At 35.3% G+C, this 22,222-nt stretch overlaps 1 protein-coding gene across 1 annotated transcript in view; it reads left to right on the top strand.

The window, feature by feature from the left end:
* Positions 1-21,934, top strand: part of ATRNL1 (attractin like 1) — a 1,097,315-nt gene extending 1,075,381 nt beyond the window's left edge. Inside the window, exon 29 of the mRNA XM_044665614.1 lies at positions 21,810-21,934. Within this exon, the coding sequence (XP_044521549.1) occupies positions 21,810-21,934 (125 nt within the window). The remainder of the gene's footprint in view (positions 1-21,809) is intronic.
* Positions 21,935-22,222: the final 288 nt, after the last annotated feature.

Consider the following 22,222-nt stretch of genomic DNA (forward strand, 5'->3'; position numbering starts at 1 on the left):
GTACTCCATCTATTCTTTATTTGGTGGTGGATATCTTATTGTTGTTTTTTTTTTGTCATGAGTTTCTTGGAGTTTTCCTTAATCCTTGCTTTGTTGATAATAGTTAAGTCATTCACGGTATATCATCCTACATTATTATTATTACTGTGTACAACATTCTCCTGGTTCACTTCATTTTGCATCACTTCATATAAGTTTTTCCAGGGTTTTTTATAATCATCTTATTTGTTATTTCTTATGGCATAGTAGTATTCCATTACTAGCATATACCACAACTCTTCAGCCATTCTCCAATTGATGGACATCCCTTCAGTTTCCAGTTCCTTACCATTACAAAAAGCTGCTATTAATATTTTCTGTACATAAAGATTCCTTTCCTCTATTTTTAATCTTTTTTTGGGATATAGACCTAGCAGTGGTATTGCTTGGTCAAAGGGTACACACAGTTTTGTGGTCCTTCAAGCATGGTTCCAGATTCTTCTCCAGAATGGTTATATCAATTCATAATTCCATCAGTAGTATATTAATTCATGTCCAAATTTTTCCACATCTCCATCAACATTTATAATTTTCCTTTTTTTGTCATGTTAACTGTCTGATGGGTTGTAGGTAGTGCTTCAGAGTTGTTGTCATTTGCATTTCATTAATCAATTGTGATTTTGAGAATTTCTTTATATGATTAATAAATAGTTCGAATTTCTTGATCTGAGAATTTCCTGCTCATATCCTTTGTTCATCTGTCAATTCAGAAATGATTTGTATTGTCATAAATTTAACTCAGTGCTCTATTTGAGAAATGAAGCCTTTGGCAAAGAGAATTGCTTTAATGATTTACCCCCCCAATTCATTGTTGCCTTTTCATCTTGGTTGCATTGATTTTGTTTGTGCAGAAACTTTTTAATTTAATGTAGTCATAGTTAGCTGTTTTATATATCATAATGTTCGCTGTCTTGTTTTGACCTAAATCTTTCCCTTATCCATATGTCTGACAGGTAAACGATTATGCGCCCCCACATTTCTTTATGGTATCACCCTTTATTTCTAAATCATGTATTCATTTTGATTTTATGTTCATAGATGGTATGAGGTGTTGATCTATGTCTAATTTCTGCCATACTGTTTTCTAGTTTTCCTAGCAGTTTTCATCAGAAAGTTCTCTTTCAAAAGCTTGGTCTTCATGTTTGTTAAATACTAGGTTACTATAGCCATTTACCATTGCATGTGGTCTACTTCATTAGTCTCCCACTCTATTTCTTAGAAAGTACTAGATTTTTTTGAAGGTACCTGCTTTATAATATAGTTCAAGATCCAGTATGACTAAGTGACCTTCCTTCATATATTTTCATTAGCTCTCTTTTTTAGTCTACGTCTTTTTGTTCTTCCAGATGAATTTTGTTGCAACTTTTCTAGCTCTATGAGATAATTTTTGGGTAGTTTGATTGGTAAGGCACTGAATAAGTAAGTTAATTTAGGAAGAATTATCATTTTTATTATATTAGCCTGGCCTACCCAATTGTTTAAATTTGATTTTATTTGTGTTGAAAGTGTTTTATAGCTGGTCCATCTTTTTATGTTATGTTATTTTTTAAAAAACACTAATTTTTCTACTTTTGTCATATTTTTTTAACATCACCCCTTGCCTTAAAACTAAACTTTCTTACATTCAGTAACAAAAGAAATAGCATATCCTAGTAGGTATCCTTCAGTGCAAACATAAAACAGGTGGCTTAATAGGCACATAGTTCCAAACATTGATCCATGTTTCCAACCCTAGAAAAGAAATGTAATGCTGGTCAACAACCTATGTTTAGAGAGTTTTGGATGCCCTGACAAGTTGTGAGTTCTACTGGTGTGGGAGAGCAGAGGTAGAGAATAAGGGGGAGAAAGGTAAATACTTTATCATGACTTTTGTTGTTAGTTCTTTGGTCACATCTGTGGTTCCTTTCCCTTCTAGGATTCCATGATCATCAGCATCACATATAATTTATCTTAAGGAATATTAATACTATTAAGCAGTCTCCTATCTATATTTCATTTTGCAGAAAAGGTTAAAGGAAACCAAGTTTGATGTCTACATGATTAATGCATCTTGCCAAATTTTTTGCCAACTAGCAAATTAATTTATCATGTTTTTTCATGATTACAAATTAAAGTTTTGCAAAATATTATGGGTTTAGTGATCCTTTTCATAACACAGGGCTAACTGATTTGATGTTAATGAGTTAAGCCACCTTCAAACCCAAATTTTAATGACTGGTTGGAAAAGAAAGCTTATACTTCATAAGCTTATCCTTTACATGAAATTCATGTTACTTGCTCAGAAAGTCATTAAAATGTAATTTTCAATAGTGAAGTCTATATTAATTGCCTTGTATGATGGTCTGAAAAGTTCCTTGATAAATGCCTGCTTTTAAGCATTTGAGAAGAATAGAATCAGTTTTCTGAAATTATGTTCTGAGTTGAGCATGACACAAGCTTTCTTTGTATTCATTGACCAAACCAACATAGGCCAAAATAGAAAGGAAACATTTCACTTCCTTTCATATTAATAGTGAAGAGAGAGGCTCTTGAAGTTTAAAAGATTTTTTTTTTAGATTCATGAACCCTATTCTAATGAAACTTTCTAGCTGAGTGATCCTGTGTTAGTACTAGGAAAAATTCATGTGATATTAGGGAACATTTTAAGACTTTTATCTCTCTATTGTTCTGACTGTTCAAATATAGATATAATGATTTTTATTCTCCCATATTTTGAAAGACATATCTTTCATGTATTCTACTCTGGGCTGTATGGAGCACAAATGCTATAAATATATGAAAATTACCTCTGTTTTCTAGTTTGACCTATCCACTCTCATATATATGCAACTATGTGTATAGTTTATCCTATTCATGAAACAAAGAAAATTGTTTTCTTCTCCTGAGGTTTGTACCCTTTCTGTATTTTGATTTAGTCTTTCTTCATGCAAGAGGGCAAATTATTAATAGTTTACATTTATAGAGCACTTTTAGGTTTTCAATATACATTCCTCATAGTAGTTCTAGGAAGGTAGTGCAAATAATTGTATCTCCACTTTACAAAGGGGGAAACTGAGGCTCAGTTAGACTGGGTGATTTCCCCAGTCATACAACCTTAAAGATACTAAGTAAATAAGCACTATAAAAAAGAGCCCTGAATTTGGAGTTAAGAAGGACTGGATTTGAATCTCACCTCTGCTACCTATTGTCAATGTAACTTCTGTGCATTTCAGTTTTCTTATCTGTAAAAAAGAGGGGTAAGACTATCTAATCTCTAAGGTCTCTTCTAAGTTCTCAAATCTTGTGATCTCATGATCCTATATGTCAGGTCCAGGCCAGGGGTGGAACTTAAGATCTTTTGACTGCAAATTCAATGGTCTTAAACATCATGCCAAGCTATAGATTTTATCTCTTTTAATTATTTAATTAAATTTTTTATTTGTTGCATTAAAATTTCCAGATATTTCCTTCTGTCCCTTCCCTCCCTGTGCTAGAGAAGGCATCATTTATTTATTTCTATTTATTATTTTTTTCTCTGGAGGTGGACACATGCGAGTTTTTCTTCAAATAATATTTCTTTTGCCATATGTAATGTTCTTTTGATTCCACTTGTTTCACTCTTCATAATTTCATGTAGGTCATTTGATGTAGCTAAATGGATAACTTCTATATATTTGTAAATGACACATGCATTTTTTAAAAAAATGAAAACCAATTTGTTTTGTGCTACTAAATTTGATGCCTTTTATTTCTTTCCTAAAATCCCCAAAGGACTTTAGGAATTTATTCCTGATGGAAAATGTATCTTTTTATATTTTTTTCTGTACTAATATTTGTACCCCTTAACCTAATTCAAGTGCTGCTGGCCTGATTAAAGTTCTAATACATGAATAACTCTAGAGTTTATCTCTTAAATTGAAAAAGCATGGTATAAAATAAAATGCCCTCTTTTATCAATATCTTCTTAAAAGTTTTACAAAAATTTACAAATCAACAAAATTCTAATTCAAACATACCCACCCATTCATGTTGATTTGCTTATGAATAGAAAAATAAAGAAACATTTTTCAAGTATGAAGCAGTCAGAGCCTTCCCTTAGCTCTTTATTCTGTCAATTTCAGTTTCAAATTATTTTAAGAAAAAGAAGAGTTCAGTAGCACCTCTAATTGGTCATTACTGAACAAATTCTAGGAGCTCTTTGAGGAGGCACTACAGATTTTCAATGATGAACATGTGCAAGATTCCAGCAGCTACTTTTCAGGTCTTATCTTGGCTTCCTGGACATCTTCTTTCAAAATGTCAGCAATGATTAGTCTACATTATGTATTAATTAATGTGAACTTTCATCTCAAAGCTAATTTTGAGTAAAACTAGAATGAAACCTACATCAATTTGTTGAAGATGGGAAGTTGTTTGAGTGGTTTTTATGTAGGGAAAAATCTCTATTATCAGTCATTCTTGCATTTTAAGTTTAAGAACATCAAAAATGATAAATATATAGTTATTGCCAGTGAAGGAATATAAGTGTCCTACATATAGAAGTCAATAAAATGTTTGCTAAGTTGAACAATTGAACCTCAAAAGGGTTGGTAATTCAAACTTCAAATGAGATAAGGAAGACACATGTTATTTTATGTGTATAATAGAGAGATATTCTAGACATAGGATGAGAGGACATAGGATGAGAGCAAAGAATACCCACTGGACACCATGTCTGCTCTTCCGGTATCCTTAAAATGTCCAAAGGAAGCAAGAAGTATAGTGAATGGAACCCTGTGTCATACTTAGGTTAGGACATGGATAAGACTTGCATAGAATGGATAAGCTAATAGTAATGAATAGGTTGTGACCTTCATTCCCCATCAATGAGATCACACTCTCTTTGATTATCTGAGAATAAATGTAATCATTAATTAATTAATGATTTACTAAAATAAATGTAATTATTATGACTATTGTTACTGGTGAGGGTGATGATGTTATTGCTTTTGTGGTTATAAGCCCTAAAAAATCAAATCTGTAAAGTGAATAGAGGTCCATATGCTATGTTAACTGTGGCATTCTCAAGGGAATATTAAAAGAATGTTTATGGCCTTTGGAATCTTTTCATGTGGCACTATGAATTACCTTGACCCCCTTCTAACCTTAATGACTACTTCTTATATTATTAAATCACTTCCCACTTCCAAAATTGTCCCTTTCCCAACATGGTCTTTAAAATAGGAAAGAGACTCATCTCGCCCCCTGAATTATTCAAGAGATCTCTTGACTTTTCCTTCCTCAAAACCTGCTTCTGGAGTGAGTCACTGCACCAACACATAAAATCTATGTTGCAAATTAAGCTTGGAAATGTTTTGTAGAGTGATACAGTTGTACTTTAGATTTCAGAACTAAGTCTTGGGAAATTTGCCCTTTTTAAACTTTGCCAACATGGCAACAGAACAAGTTAGTGATTCACACAACCAGTTAATTTGGTTAAAATAAAAGCAACAATAATTCAGTCAGTTTAGTTCAAGATGCTCAATCAGACAGCGCTATGTGTAGATTCAACCTTACTTTACATAAAGTGGTTCACCCATCTGTGTTTACAAGTCTCCTTTTTGAAATGGTGCTAAAACAGGCATTAAAAAGTAATGCTGATAGACGTCTAACTGTAAGCACAAACATCTGCAGTCATTATTGAATTTCATTTTGCATTGTGCTTTTCTTTTCTCTCAGAAGCATTTAGCTAGGAATGATGGGTAACCCCTTGGCACTATTGTTTCCCAAGTAGCAACAACAGTGGCTCATCCTCTCTAGATGCATGCATGATTTTTCTTCTCCATCCTCTTTTTCTGAGTTGGAACTAATTCCAACTGTAGAAAGTGAAATAGGAACCCAACCAAAGATGAAAAACAAAGCTCACACAGAGATATGGACCCCACTTTTTATTAATCTGGCAAAACAGGAAAGATGTCCTCTTTTTTTCCAAAAAAGATTGCCTCAATATATGCCCTGTTTCTTTCATTATGCTGCTCATTAAGAAAAAAAATTATGTTTTCAGACTAATCAAGTCATGGTAAAAAAAACATTTCTCTTATGATCTAGCAAATCTATGGTTTTATTGCTTTATACATGACAGAATACAAATTCTTTCCTAGGTGAGAGTCACAGAAAGGTTTTGCTTGACCATCTCAATTGGTGAAAGGGTGTATCAAAAGAGAACAAAACTAAGATAGCACAAACTATAAAATAACTTAAGATAGTATTATTCTTTTACTATACCTTTTATTTTTTTTACTTCTTTGAAGCTCTGCATCAAAATCTAAGTTTCTTTCTTTTATTTACATTAAAGAAGAAAACTTTCATCAGAGGATGGGACTGGAACTCATCGAACGTTGGACTGAATGTAGCCAGCAGCTGGGTTGTCTGTTGGCTCCCTGCCCAGGCCTCAAAGCAAGACTAATTTGAAAGCCCTCTGCAGAACGCAGCCCAGAGCCTGCTGCTCAGAGGACCCTGTTGTAATCAACCACTGATCATAAGAGATTTCCTTTATTGACCTGAAAGCAAGTTTTTCAATCTTCCTGCCAGTTAGGGCACTTACTGAAAGTAGGTGGACAATATCCAAAATGAAAGCACCTAATAAATAGGGCAGAAGCCCATCTTCACTCAGGGGTGGTGGGAAATGACGAGAGGACCCTATTTCCAAGGTGACCTGCTGTGATATATGATAACAAAGACTCCTTGTCCCCATTCTTTGTTATTCCATTTTTATGCCAACAGAATGAAGAACTAAGGCTAGGAAGGTGTCACCTTTAACAAAAACTCCACACTTGGCAAAGTAGTTAGGCTGGAAACTGTCATCCGGGGCTCAATGATCAGTGTACAAGTATTCCCTTTATGTCACCAGAGATGTAGTGGAGAGAATGCAGGACAGTGTTTATCCCCCTGGATACAACATCAGAAAGTTCCAGATCACTGTGAAGTCTATTCCCTTTGTGCTTTACCCACATGGGGAGTTTGAAAGATTTCCACTATCTCTAACTCTCAATAATGTGGAACAATTTACAGCAGCTGAGAGGGTCACATTGACAGCTCCCAAAAGCAAAATGGGGCAGAAATGAAACTTTTTCCCCCTTAGAAGAGGTTAACTTTTGTGACACTTGCTCTAAAGATTTTTCATAAAATGAAGATTTTTTTCTTTTTGTCCCATCCAACCTAAGTCCACTTAAAGGGAATTTCTTAAACAAACCACTTCCAAAATGTCTCCATTTTGAATGACTAGAGAGAATTTGCACATATTTATTCCAGAGACTTAGATCCAGGAGGGGCCTTAGAAAGCAGCCAGTCTAATTCATTTGTTTAACTGATAAGGAATAAAAAAATTGAGGCCAAAAGTCACAGGGATGATAAGTAGTAGAATTGGGATCTGAACCCAGCTTCTTTGTCTCTAAATCCAGTTCTCTTTTCACCATACCACACTGGCACAGAGCATCAGAGCAATGGTTCAGGTTTTTGTTTTTTTGAGGTGTTTTTGTTGTTTTTTTTAAATGCACTGACTGCATGGTTATATTCATCTCTAGAGACAAAGGAGCTTTATCAAGGATCAATTTGGTTGCAGACACATCTGCTTCTATCAAACCGCCTCTGGCTATTCAGTTACCTACAGTAATGAGCTAGCTTCCCATTCTTTTGGTAAAGGAGTATGCAGTCTCTAATAAAAATGTAGATATTAATGCACATACAACACTTTTATGGTGCACACTCAATCCTGTTGCTTCTAGTGGATCTACAGTGGGATGGAAAGGCAGGAACAGGTGATCATACCAATATTTCTCCTCTCGTTGTTGTAGATTTGAGAGTTGCATGCAAAAGTTAGGATTTTTTTCTCTTTACCATTGAGGTTCATTAAAAAAAAATAGGATATAGAGTTTACACGACTGTGATGTTTTCCTCCTGTTTGAATTGTTTTTTTTTTTTTTTCTGTTGCCATTGCTATATAACAGAATCATGAGGACCACCGCCCACCCCCAAATCAGCTCAGAAAATGTCAGGATTCTTTTAATAGTGGATGGTTTGTTTCATAATATACAAAATGGCAAGCCTGAGATGTAAGAAGTGACTTCTTTATCTCTATTCTTTATATTTAATATCTGCCAGTGGCTGAATAAGCAATGAATTGTACATCATTAGTACCCAAAGCAGCCCACTTGCTTATGCAGAGAGAGCTTGCAATCTTCTTCCAATCCCTTGTGGGCTGGTGTCTAAACCACAAAATAGCATCTGAATTGCCACTAATTTTACACAAGTTCCTAAAGAGGGGTTAGGGCATGAAAGAAAAATTGTTTTATTCCCTCGTGCAGCCATTTCTTCAGGATCTGAGTCAGGCCCAGAGGAGAAGTATGGGTTCCTACTGCCAGAGCTGTTGTTGTGCTATTCTAAATCCATGAGCCGGGGGTCTCCAGGGCCTCTAAATCAGGCCTGTTTCACAAATACTAAAAGTACCTCCAAAGGGAAAAGAGAAAAGTTGTCCTGCCAGGCCTGTGATTATGAGCACGGGAAACAGCTGCTTCAGAGAGTCATCAATAATTTACATGTTGCCACCGATATTAAAAACTGTTTAATTGAGAGACAATGATGACCAGGATATTGAACCAGATCCTCCCTTGTGTTTCGTTATCATCTGAGAGCGCCCGAGGCATTTCTGGGAAATTGGTTTACCTTCTTCAGGCTGCTTTTCTCACAGCTGACTATCTACCATAGTTAGTTTGGACAGGAACTTGGCGCCCTCATTCCTCACTCCGCCATGAGCATCACCGCCCCAGCCGGCTGTCCTTCCTGATCTGAAGAAGTAGCATCCCTCTAGGAAAAGGCGAGGGAGGCTCCCTTTCCACAGGAGCCGATCCTTTCATTGGCCAATCTGCAGCCTCTCATCAGATCCTGCCACCTGAGCCACACGGGAGCCCATCATTCGTTGGTAGTCAAAGAAAGCAGAAAGCTAAATCAGGAAAGGGTTCTCGGATCTTGAAGGAGACGGCAGGCAAAGTGCGAGGCTGATCAGGCATCTCAACTCCTTCCTTCTCCAGGTCCATTCAGATTTCTCCATGAATGTCAGTTGAACCTGCTCCTGGCACGCTATTAGATTCCTTCAGGACTTCCATCCGCATTAGAGAGCCGTCAAATTTCATATTCCATAGTAAAAGAAGGTTCCCAGTAAAACGTGTAACCAGGCTTCTTGCACAAACCCTGCTTGCTACAGAATCGCTGAGGAGAGCTTATATGGACAGAGTCGGAAACCTGAGGACTGTCCAAGACCCTGCTGGAAGTACGATAAAGGCAGAAGAACCTCCCTCCCCCCCCCCCCCCAAAAGAGTCAGAGTGCGTTCTATGGAGGAGACGCCTCACTAAAACCAAGGAACCTGGAAGTCCTGGCCAGAGGCGGACGCGGCTGACCACAGCAGGGACCGGTGGCCGGCGCTCTCTGTGACCCACTCACTGCATCTCGCTGTCCAGAAAGCAGGAGGCAAAGCAGGAAATAGCAAAAAAAAAGTCTGCAGATACGAGCAGAAGTCACAGAACAGCTTTCCTGTTAAATCACACATGCACACGAGGCAACTGCCAGCAACATTTTGCATTTAACTACTCCTACCCGCCTATGAGTCAGAATACCATCAGCAGCAACATTTAAACACACACACACACACACACACACACACACACACACACACACAATCAAGTTCTGTCACTCAGGAGTCTTCAAATAAGCACTCTTTTTGCCCTTAGAGGCGATGAGGGAAGGTAGGGAAGCTGCTGAGCTTGAAACCAAAGAAATCTGGGATCTGGGCTCCAGGCTCACTATCAGCAGCCTTTAACACTTTCTAGTTATAGGACCCTGGACAGGTCACTTAGCCCAGCCATGACCTAGTCCTAGTATTGATTCTGAGATGGAAGTTAAGGATTTAAAAAATAAAAGGATTAAACAGAATCCAAAGTCTTGTTGGCCCCCAAGTGTTATGCTATAGCTACTCGCTTAAATGGCCTTTAGTCATCATCATCATCATCTTCATCATACCTAACACTTCATCATTTATTTATTTGTTTATTCATTCATTTATTTGTTTGTTCATCTATTTATTTATTATTTAATATTATCAATAATATTACCTATTATTTATGTTTATTATTATAGTACAATAGCTACTTTAAAATAGCCTTCTGGGGTGGGTACTACCAACATTATTCTATTTTACAAATATGGAAAATGACCATCAGAAAGACAAACTATCTTGCCCTTTGTCTTACGGCTTATAAATGGTAGAGCTAAAACTTGAACCCTATATGTCCTCTAAACCTAAAATCCAGTACTTAATGTTTACTAAGAAAACTAAGTCAAGGATAGGATTTCTTCTTCAAAAACTACATTGATAACTTGAGTCTTGGAATATCTACAGGAATATTTACAGCATGATCAATATTTGTTCCACAATATGGTTGTTCAGTTTTAAATCAACCAATGCAATTTAGATAGTAGGTTAAATATGGCAATGTCGGAATCAAATGGAAAATACAATACTGTCACTAAAATAAAGTTAAAATATGCCTGAGGAAAGCATAACTCACTTTCTTCAGGCAATGTTAAGTACTTAACCTTAGGGTGATTAGAATACCAATTAGGACTGATTTCAAATCAAAACCTTTTTTAGGGAGGTAGCTTCAGGAAGAAAAAGGCTAAGTAATATTTCTTTAGCGAGTTTGAGGAAAAGTAATTTGGTAGCTTTCCACACTATAGTTCAAATCCTTGTTAAGCCTGATGAAAGAATTGCAGGCTAGAACTTTTATGAACAAGGTTTCTACTAGGTAGACATTTGGCAACTTAAAAAAAAAAAGGAAGACTATACATCAAATGAATCTAGTGGTAACACATGCCAATGTGCAATTCCAAATGGTACCTACTAGATTAGAAAGAAGCAATACTAATTAATTACTGTGATGATTTGTATTGAATAACAATTAGGGACTATAATTTCCATCTTTTACTCTTTACATTCTCAAATACTTCCTGCAGCTCATATAAACTTCAGTGGGATTGGGCAACATGTCGAGAATATATTGAGTTAAGAGTATCTTGGATTAATATGATAAGATATTTTAAATAACTTGTACAGAAATTTTTACAATTTTATAATTAAAATTGTATGTACATGCAAAATATATTTATTATGGCATATGGAAAGATGAAAAGCCATTTGTAACTAAAACAATTGTCATTTTTTAAAAATAGTTCTATCCATATATGTTAAATGAAAAAAAAAAGATTTTGTAATCTGTCAAGATACTAGAAACAGATCACAACCTTTGGATCATATCTGTACTATCTATGTGACTTTGGGAAAGGCCTAATGTCTTTATCTCTAAAATAAGAGAGCTGGACTACTTCAGAGGTTCTCAACATATTTTTTTAACTCAGGACATCTTTGCCTTCTTAAAAATTACTGAGGATCTCAAAGAGACCTATTGATATTTACTGTGTTTTAAGTTAAAATTTCTTGATATTATTTTGAAAACAGTTTTTACCTTTGAAAGGGTCTTGGATACCCTACAGATCCCCAGACCATATTGAAGGGACTGCTGGACTAGATGATTTCTAAAGCTTTCTTCAGCTAAATCCTGTGATTCTAGTTATCTTAGAGTCTTCAGTATTACAAGTGTTCCAGTTTTGACAAATAGTCAAACATTTGGAATTTTGCCTAAGGATGGCAGGCTGGTCTTCATTCATAACGATTAAGATCAGATTAAGTATTTTCTAACAAGGTAGCCATATCTGCGCATTATATCAAGTGAGAAATCTGACCATTATTAACTAAGAAAACTATGCATACATATGAGTCCAGTGTGGGTACCGCCAAAGTTTTCAAAAAGTTACTTTCTTAATCATGTGAAAGATGGCCAAGGCTCTGTTTCCATAATATGTAGCTATATACAATCAGAGGAAAAACATTTAAACATCCCAGCATGGTATTTCCATTTAAATCTGATTACAGTGAAATAAAACTATAGCTATTAAAGGTTTAGAAGAACCTACAAATACAAGCAGTAAAAGAAGACAGATAGTAAATGAGATAGTAAAACATTTCAGCAGGGCAAACAGTTTATAGCACTCCTCATTCAGCCTTCCTGTAGCAGTCTGTGCTATTCACTACAGACCCATGCTCTGTTCCCTGAACTCCACTTAAACCTGCAATTAACCTTTCACGCCTAATGAAGCTGTTTTCCTGGAAAAAATTAAAATATATAGTGCCGCCTGCATTACACAGACTTGGGAGGAAAGCATTTCAAAATGAATGACTTTTCACAGGCTTTTGTTGAAATGTAAAATTGAAGTGCCCTGTTTGTGTATAAATTGGGAATGTTTTCTTCCAAGGCAATCTTATTTGATGCACCATATTTTATTACTGTACTTATTAATTGTTCTACATAATTGTCAAAAAACCACACATCACTAAAATTATGATTGCATTGTTGCTACAAGAATCTACTATTACCATTTTATTTTCATTAGTGAAAACTATAGTTTTACTAAAGATAACTACTTCAAGTTCTCATGATTGTTCCTACAGTTATCTCACAGTGAATTCACTGCTTTTATAAATGTAGTTCCTATTTACAGATTTACCTATTAACCATTCATGTTTTCTCTTCTCGTTAAACATCTTTTGGGAGAACAGCTATTCTGTTTATAAACTTTAAAAGAAAAAAAAAAGTTTAGCATCTTTTTTTTTCCCCTTAGAATCAGAGAGGAAAAATTAATTTATTTTGGCATGAGTACTATAAGAGCCTCATTTGAGCTTAAGAACAGTGATATCTCTTAAAACAAAAAACTTTGATGTTGTGTTTAGGTTCATGATTGTGTAAACTGGGTCCATTTTCTGGCCTGAAGACTAACAGTCATTAGGAGAATTGCTTGCTCTAGAGCTCTTTGCCACCAGGTCCCTGATGTTCCAAAGCAGCTGGAAAAAATATCCCCTGTTTGCAAATAAGTTTGAGGCTAAAGGGTGTTACAAAGGAAATATCAGGTGACAATGGAAAAAGTCAACTGGACATGGAAGAGCGGATGACACATTCTTCATCACACCTCTCCTGTTTAAATAATCTCAATGTCTCAGAAACTGATTTTTAAGAACTAAAACTGCAAAACAAGTAAAGCTTATAATAAATATTTAAGCCCCAGCAATTTTATCGAATCTACTGGTGTATTTTGATGTAAATTCAGCTAGCCTGCAGCGTCTGTGCATCATCGTGACATGGTAAATGAAATTCCTTTAGACCGCCAGTCTAAAATAATGAATTGTTCTCCCAGTTAATTGTATTGCTTTGATAACAAGGAACTGTGCTGGGCTCAGAGAACACAATAAGTGGATTTCATCAGATGATTTGTGTGACGTTTTGAAAAATGATCTTCCATAGTGACCCAGTTTTAATGGAACTATAACAGCATGCCCCAGGATGTAGCGTTCAGATTGAAGGAAACATCCCTGGGTATTGTTAGTGTTATGCAGAATGGGATAGTCAGCATGCAGCCCAAATCAAAGGGAAGAAATTCCTGGTGAAAAAGAAAATTGGACCCTAAATAAAACACAGTAAACCTGCTTCTCTTTAAATAAAAAGAAAGGAAGCTTGGAAAGAAACCTCCAACCACCTTTCATCACATAAAGAGCTCCGAGTCAGCTTTAGCATAAAGGAGAGAGGACTGGTTTTGGAATTAGAAGACCTAGAATTAAATCCTGGTCTACCACAGATTTTCTGTGTGACCTTTAGCAAAACCCTTAACATCTCACATCAGTTTTCTCATCTGTAAAATGGAGATAGCAGTACTTTCAACTCCATTCTTATTAATATTGTTCTTGTGTAGACCAGAGATCTCAAACAAAACTCATTAGTGTGGTGAACCAGATTGAGATATAGTTGGGAAATGTTTAACAAACAAAAAAACAAAAACTACAACCTAGATGATGTTAATCTGTGGTTTTGTACATCTATATATGAACATCTATTTGCATTTGACACAAGTGGTGAATGTTCCCAAAGTTTCCTTTCTGGGCTATGATCCTATGATCCCAAAACCATGTTTAAAATTGTAAATACTATATAAACATTGACAATATTATCTCAGAGATAGTACTACTATTCATCATCATCATCATATTTCAGTGACATTAATGAGAAGAGATTTATTGAGTGTATTTTCTTCTGCAGCACTATTAAAGAAGTATTCATGGGGCAGCAAGGTGGCTCAGTGGTTTGAGAGCCAGGACTAGAGATGAGAAGTCCAGGGTTCAAATCTGGCCTCAGACTCTACCTAGTCACTTCGCCCCCCACCCCCATTGTCTAGTCCTTACTGCTCTTCTGCCATACACAGTATTGATTCTAAGACAGAAAAGGAAAGTTTTTTAAAAAAAGGTATTATCATATTTAAATGTTTTCATCCATCTCCATTTACTAACAGGGTTGACATTTGGAAATGGTTTGATCCACTTTTCATTGGTTCTTGCACTGGAAGGGAACCCAGGTGTTCTATTCCTGTCCTTTTTCTTTTAAGATGAGGGACTGAGACCCAGTGAGGTCAAATGTCTTGCACAAAGTCCTTATGCCTCAGTTTCCTCCTCTTTAAAATGAGAAGGTTGGCCCTAGACCATTGATCTCCCTATGACGGAGTAAGGAAATGGCAAAGCTAGGATCCAAACTCAGGAGCCTCTTTTCACTCTAACCATGCTGTTCTCATTACAAATGCTTTTGAAATTTTTCCATACAAAGGTTTTTTGTTGTTTTTTTTTTTTGCCCAAATATTATCGCTATTAGAGAACCTGTAAATGACTCTAAAGTCTACTTTCCCAGGAAAAGTGTGCAAGGCATGAATATGGTGCTTTTCATGGTTTAATCCAACGACTTCCGTCTTATCTGCCAGGTAGGCACCGAAGAGTTGTTTGTGATTTATGATTTCCAACCTGAGCATGTATCCAATTTTAGGAATCATTAGTGAATCCAGGAAACATTGGTGAGAGGCACTACTTTAATTAGGCTTTGGCCTTCACATACCCTGATGTACAAAGACACAGTGACAGCTTTGGATTAGCACAGAATTTCCTGTATTGGCAACCAGAACTGTATATTTCCCTTCTGGCAGTGTGTCTTCTGTCAGTAAGGCAATATTTGCAGCCATGTGCAAATGGAAAATGGATTATTTTCAGAGTTTCCTTGGACTAGGTAATATGGTAGTTTAATGCATGAAATGAGTTCATATTTGGATGTTGTGATGATTGAAATTAGTTTAAGTGGTCTCTGTCCACATTAAAGGAGACATAGACTATTTGTATTTGGCAGCCTCTCTTTTGGATGGAGCCAGGGACGGAATGGCAAGAGGGCTATAAACTGTGATTGGAGTATAATAGATACGTGGAAAGTTATGTGCTATCTGACTTGGATTGAACTTTTACCTTATTTACAACTCAGTTTGTGAATTATTTTTTCTCTTTATTTTTTAGATAATATTAGAGGTGAGGGTTGTATACAGACATTTTGTTTCCTTACCCTTTCCATTTCTCTCATATGTTTTATTGGATTGCCATTCACATTTAAAATTATGTTGGTTAAATTTGCCTTTTTCCTTTTTTCTTTTTACTTTACTGCTGATTTTTTTAAGCTCCTTCTTATTTAAAAGCAGTACTTAGTTCCTGGGATTTGTTCTGCTTATACTACTTTTATTCTAGCCTCTTCTCAAAGGGTCTCCCCTCTACCTCTCTAAACTCTTGTTAATTTTCCCTATTCCAAGTTGTTGTTGTTTTTTAATTTACCTAAATTTTTGGTTTCTCTTCATTTTATTTATTTAGTTATCTATTTCTTCCTTTCTTTTCTCCTTTATTTTCCTCACCCAGTTAAGAAAGTAGATCAATATCTTCCTTCCCCTTCCTCTCCATTCTCTTATTTTTGGTGCTTTTCTTTTACCGTACCCCTTTCCAGAAAGTTTTCCTTTGCTTTGTCCTCATCATTTTTTCTCTGTCCTTCAAGTCAATTCTAATTTTATTTTCTGATGCATTAGCTTTACCCTTTTTTGTTCCTTCTTCTCTCTATGTTCCTTAAAGGGATAATACTTCTGAAGTAGCTGTTTTGAGATCTCTTGTTCATCTGATTTCTTTATTATTTCATTTGTAGATCTTTCCTTTCCTCCTTTTTTTCTGTTATGCCTCATACTTTGAAATATTGATTTATTAGGGATTGTCATAGAGAATCAGTTTCAGTATTAAGACTTTTTAGTCTTTGTCTAAAATTGAGTCCTGGTCACAGCCCCTGCCCTTATCATAATCAGTCTCCAGCTCTAAAGTCATATTACCCCACATCTCTTCTCTGGCATGCTGGTCACCAGTTTCACCACCTTGGGTATTGACTACCCAAAGGAACTCCCACATGTCCTTTCCTGAAGTGAAATGAATCTGCACTAACTTCCCCAAGATGAAACCCACTATAAAGCCCCCATCTTCTAGAGAAAGGCACATATGTCTTCATCATTAGTAATGCTTTTAAATGGTATTTTCTCCCTAATTCCTAATACCTCTCTTCCTTTCTTTTCATTCCAAAGCAGAACCTATCTGCATTTTAACCAACAGACTATAAAAACTGGTATCTCTGCACTGTTTACCTATAGACTTGGTAGAGTTATACTCTAGTATATTTGTAGAACCTCCAGTATTCCATCTCACAAAAGATGCTGATTCAAGGGACTTAGTATTTGATGCATCATTTCAAATCTTCCACCACCACTTCCCTTATTCTTTAGGTTTTCCAATCTTTAGTTCCTTATGTTCTTTTGATTGCCTTGATGTTCCTTCTTTGTTGTTGTTGTTTTACCATAGGGATCAAACTTTGTCTCTTAAAAAAAAATAAACACAAGAGAATTGGTTCTCTTATTCAGATTTTACTTGGTAATTGTTCTTATTTACCTTTCTTTGATATTAGGTGATGGTTGTAAATTAAAGAATTTGCTCTTCTTTAGTTTTTCATTTTTTTTCCCATAGGAATGTTTCACATGTCTCTTATTTTTTACCCATCTATTTTTCTTTAGTAATTAGGCTCAAGGATATGTGATCTTTGCTTGCAGTTTAAAGTTTGGGGGGGGTTTATTATACTATTTCCATTTTCTCCTCTGATCTCACGTGATTATAGAACAATCCTATGTAAATTTCCATTGTCTTTCCTTCTGGTTAGAAGTATTTTCCCTGGTAGCTCCTAAAATCTTTTGTTTGCTATTAAAATTGGTAAATCTAGTCACCCCTTGCCTTGCAGCTTATAGTACAAGGTACTATTTTTGTTTTTGTGGTTTTTCCTCATAACAATCTTTGGATTCTCTTAATTCTTTTTACCAGTGTTTAATTATCTATATTAGAAATTCTCAACAGTTTTCTTGTATTATTTCCTGCATTATTATATTTAGGTTATTTGATTTTTAATATTCTTCTAGGAAACCTATGATCCCCCAGTTATCACTTTGCATCCTGTCTTCAAGGTCATTTTCTTTGACCTACACAGAATTTATGTGTAATTTAATCATTATTGTCTTTTGGTTCTCTTCTGAAAAATTTTCCATCACTTTAGTATTTTTGTTTTCCAAATCTGTTATTATCTCTCTTAAGCAGGTTCTTCCTTGAGGACTTTCTCCATTGTATATTCCATATTTCCTTCTCTGCTATTTGTGTTTTTTCAGGTTTGCATTGAGATCTCTTTTGTCCAAAATCCATTCCCAGTTTCTCCTTTTAAGGGTTTTATATCTCTTATGAATCAGTTGTCCAATGGCCTCTGGGGAATATATATGTTTCTGCTAATAAAGTAGTATCATTTTCTTATCTTTCATACTATAATATTTGTTTGACATACTTTGATTTCTTTTTAAGATTTTATTCATTTTAGGGTGTCTTTAGGACCTACCCTGTAGTTTATCTGCTATTTATTAGGTTTTTAGTCAGACTCTTTTTCCTAATATTTAGCTTCTTTCATATTCCCTGTTCTCTTGCCTTTGGGGAATCCTCCTCATTCTCTAATTCTTCTTTCTTGCATTGTTGCACAGATACATGAGTCTGCTGCTTTCAGCCTCTTCCCTTTGGAGAATATGGGTATAGAGCTGGGACTTGTCCATCCATTGAATATCTTCTGAGTGGAGAGGACTAGTCTCAGCTGACTTATAATTCTCTTTACAATCAGGCCACATACTTTGTTTCCATCTAATTTATATCTCTGAACACATGGATAATGTATACCTTCTTCTCTTCCCCAAGATTTCTATTCACCCCCCTTCTTCCATTCCTCACAGTTGTTGTGTAGAATTGCTATCTATCACTTCCTGTGTATTTCCAGGGAGAAAATAGGGTTTAGGCACTCTTTGCTGTGAGAGTTCCCTTTCAATCAACCTGAGTCACAAGCTCATGAGTTTCAGTTCATTGCAGTGGGTAAATGGAGTCAAATCTATGATTTTAAAATATAATTTAGCTTTTCCAACCAATGGCTTTAAAAATTAATAAGTTAGTTATCAAATGGAAAGAATGACTTAAAAAACTAAGATTTTCAGTGATGCACACTTTGGAGGGCTGTGTTTGCACTTTCAGCTCAAGCTCAGTATTGTAGAGCACTTGAATATTTAGAGATCATCTAATCCATTTGTTTTACAGACAAAGGAAACTGAGGCTTATAGAGGTGAAGTGATTTTCACAAGGCTACATGGTTAGTAAGTGCATGATAAAAAAAAGAGAAGTAGGAAGAAGAGGAGGAGAAGAAGTAGATGATGATGATGATGATGATGATGATGCTATATCCTGGTATTTACTATGTTTACTATGGGGACCAAAATCTCCCTATAACAAAGTGATATCCAGTTAAAAATTAAGAGCCTTTGAATTTGCATGACCTATTTAGTAAACTGAAAAAGTGAATTCATTATTTCTTGTTGTTGGGAAGTCATTTTCGCCACATTCAACTCTTTGTGACTTCATTGATATAGAGTGCTTCCAGACAAGGAAACATTCTCTACCAATGCAAGTTATCTACAAAATTAAGAGATTACATGATTTTCCCATTGTTACACAGCCTTTACCTGTCAAAATCAGAACTTGAGCCTAGGTCTTCTTGGCTGTGAGACCATATATACAATTCTGTCTCTTCCTCTATCAATTCTAGGTAAAAATATAAACTATCCTCCTCACTCAGTGGAATAGCTTTTTCTCAGGTCTAGTCTTTTGTATAGAACACTGATAGCACCTTCTCTAGTTTCTGTGCCTCTGCTTTTTTTCAGTTTGTTTCCTGTCTCTTCAACTCCTTTCTTTCCTTTGCTGTCACTTCTTTATATCCCTAAGCTCTATCCTGAGCAGGCAACATTTGATAGCATAACTAGAAAAAGAATCTGTCAAAAATCCATAAGAGCCTCACCAATTTTTGAAATCCTAAATAGGACCAGGATTTTTTTGAAAAAATGTTTGTCTCTAAGGGAATTGAGTCATATGATGCACCTGTAAAGATCCTCAAAAAAAAAAAAAGAAAAGAAAAAGAAAAAGAGTAAACTTAAAGTCAAACATCCTGACTTGGTATTAACTGAAAAAACTTACTTACTTTTGATACTTGAGTGGATCTAAGAGCTTATCAGTGTAGAAGATCCCTTCAGCCTACATATCAGAATCCCTCTCTGGAAGTCCATGGTTAAGTTTAAATAAGCTCATTGGATTTCACTGACTTATTCTTAAAGAGAGATAGCAGCCCAGCTTTTTTGTTGTTGTTTTAGTGGACAATTATTCAGGACATTTTGTTTCTCCCAAGAATCACAGAGGTCACAAACACAATCCTGACCTATCAAATGAACTGTGGGATTTGAGAAATGCATTAGTTTAGGGATTATGTATTCAAGTTGAGAATTTATTTTTTTACATCTTAACTTTTCCTGTCAAATGAAAGGAATAGGCTTATTGTTTTGTTCCTTGCTTGTTTGTTTTATATATCTTGTGTCTATATCACTTTCATTTCCAAATATATTTTTCTCTACCACCCTCCTCAGAGAACTATCCTTTGTAACAAAAAATAAAAAGTAGAGAAAAAACCAGTTCATCAAAATTAATCAAAACACTAACCAAACCTGAGAGTAAATGCAATTTCCTTTTTTTGTTGTTTTTAATGATTTTTTAAGTAGCAAGTATTTTACTTCATTTATTCCTCCCATGCCTCCTATTAAGAATTTTCATTAAAAATCATATTACCTCAATATATTTATCTATAGTGTAACCAAAGAAATTCCCAAATTAGTCATGTCCAAAAATATATGTATCTTTTTTCATTCTAAATTTATTACATCTTTTTAAAGCTATGAGAGATAGCTGGAGGATTGTTTCTAAAGTCAAGTCCTGAATTCAAGCCTTCATTCATTAAGAGCAAGTCACTTGTTTCTCCTAGTCATCCTCCTTGTAAAATAGAGATAATAATAGCACTTACCCCCAAGGGTTGTTGTGAAGGAAAAAAAAATGTGATAATATTTGTGAAGTATTTTGCAAAACAAAATATGGATGCTAGCTATTGTTAATATTATAGTTCATCTTCATTCTTTTGGACTGTTGGTTTGCATTGATCAGAGTTCTAAAGCCTTTCAAAATTGTTTTTTTTTTCATAAAGTGTTATATTGTACAAATTATTCTAATTTTTCTCACTATGATCTGCATTAGTTCATAAAGATATTCATCATTTCCTCTGAAATTCCCCTTTTCATAATTTCTCATGGCAAAATAATATTCTATTAAATTCATATATTAGATTTTGTTCAGCCATTCCCCACTATGACACCAACCCCTATATTTTCTGGTTTTGCCTGTTATGAAAAGAAACGATATAAATATCTTAGTTCATATAAGTCCTTTTCCTCTTTGATTTCTTTGGTTGTATAGACCTCCTAATGGTTAGCTGGGTCAAAAGATATGCACATTTTAGTAGATTTGGGAGCAAAGTTCCAAATCACTTTCCGGAATAGCTGGACCAATTAATTCCCAGTTCCACCAGCCATACAATAGTATACTTATATTCCTGTAGTCCATCACATTTGCATTTTCCTCTTTTGTCATCTACTAATATCATAGATGTGAGGTTAAAAACTCAAAGTTACTTTAATTTTCATTTCTCTAATAGTTATTTAGAGCATTTTTATGTAATTGTTAATATTTTGGATTTCTTCCTCTACATTGGCTGTTCACAAATGTAGACTGCTTATCTATTGCAGAATGACTCCTAATCTTATGAAACCGAGTCAAGAGAAACATGCTACAAAGATTTTCCCCCCACAGTTAACTATGAATTATCCTTTCTAGCCACTGCTTCCTTATATGTATATGTGTAGTGTCTCCTTTCTTAGAATATCACCAGTTGTGTACCTAAGATCAACTCATCTTCAGATAGAAAAAATAAGGGAATAACCCCACTGGAACCACCAAATTGATGTTTTGTGAAACATTGAATGTTGATCTCCAAAAAGATCAGTTTTTAAAAAGATGATTCCTCCTTTCCGCAGGTTACTTTGAACTCTATTTCTTGTAGAAAGAAGCCTTTTGGATAATGGGAAAAAAAGTATTTGATAGCTTTAAAATTTATAGAGAAATCCATTGGACAGTTAACCTCCTGAAAAAAGAACAAAAAACTAAACAAGATTGTATCTACGTTAGTATAGGATATGAACATTAGCATGACACGATGATACGGTCTGATATGATGCTCATTAAGGTCTCTTCTCTTGGTTTCTCTCTTAGGTCTTGCAATCGCCAGCGCCCTTATAGACATTTCACAGCAGAAGCCGGCCGATAGTAAAGATAAATCTTCGGGAGTCCGAAATCGCAAACATCACCTTTCCACACGTCAAGGAACTTGTGTCTGAGGTCCAGAAACTGCACTTAGTCTGTATTACTTTTCTTTTCAAATGGCTTCCATTGAAAGCTATCCCACAGCCTCAGTTTTTTTATGGAGGCAAAACTCTCTGATCATTGTTTCAGAGTCCTGGTCCTTTCCTACGTGCAGCCAAACCAGAACACCTTTTGGGCCCAAATGCAGACATGAAACGACCTTTTATAGAGCAACAGAACCGAAGTTCACAAATGGCAAAGTTCACTTTTACAATCACCTTAAGCATATCGGTGATATACTTGCACCCGTCATGGAAAAGGCT

Source organism: Gracilinanus agilis, chromosome 2, assembly GCF_016433145.1.
Source record: "Gracilinanus agilis isolate LMUSP501 chromosome 2, AgileGrace, whole genome shotgun sequence".
NCBI classification, from domain to species: Eukaryota; Metazoa; Chordata; class Mammalia; order Didelphimorphia; family Didelphidae; genus Gracilinanus; species Gracilinanus agilis.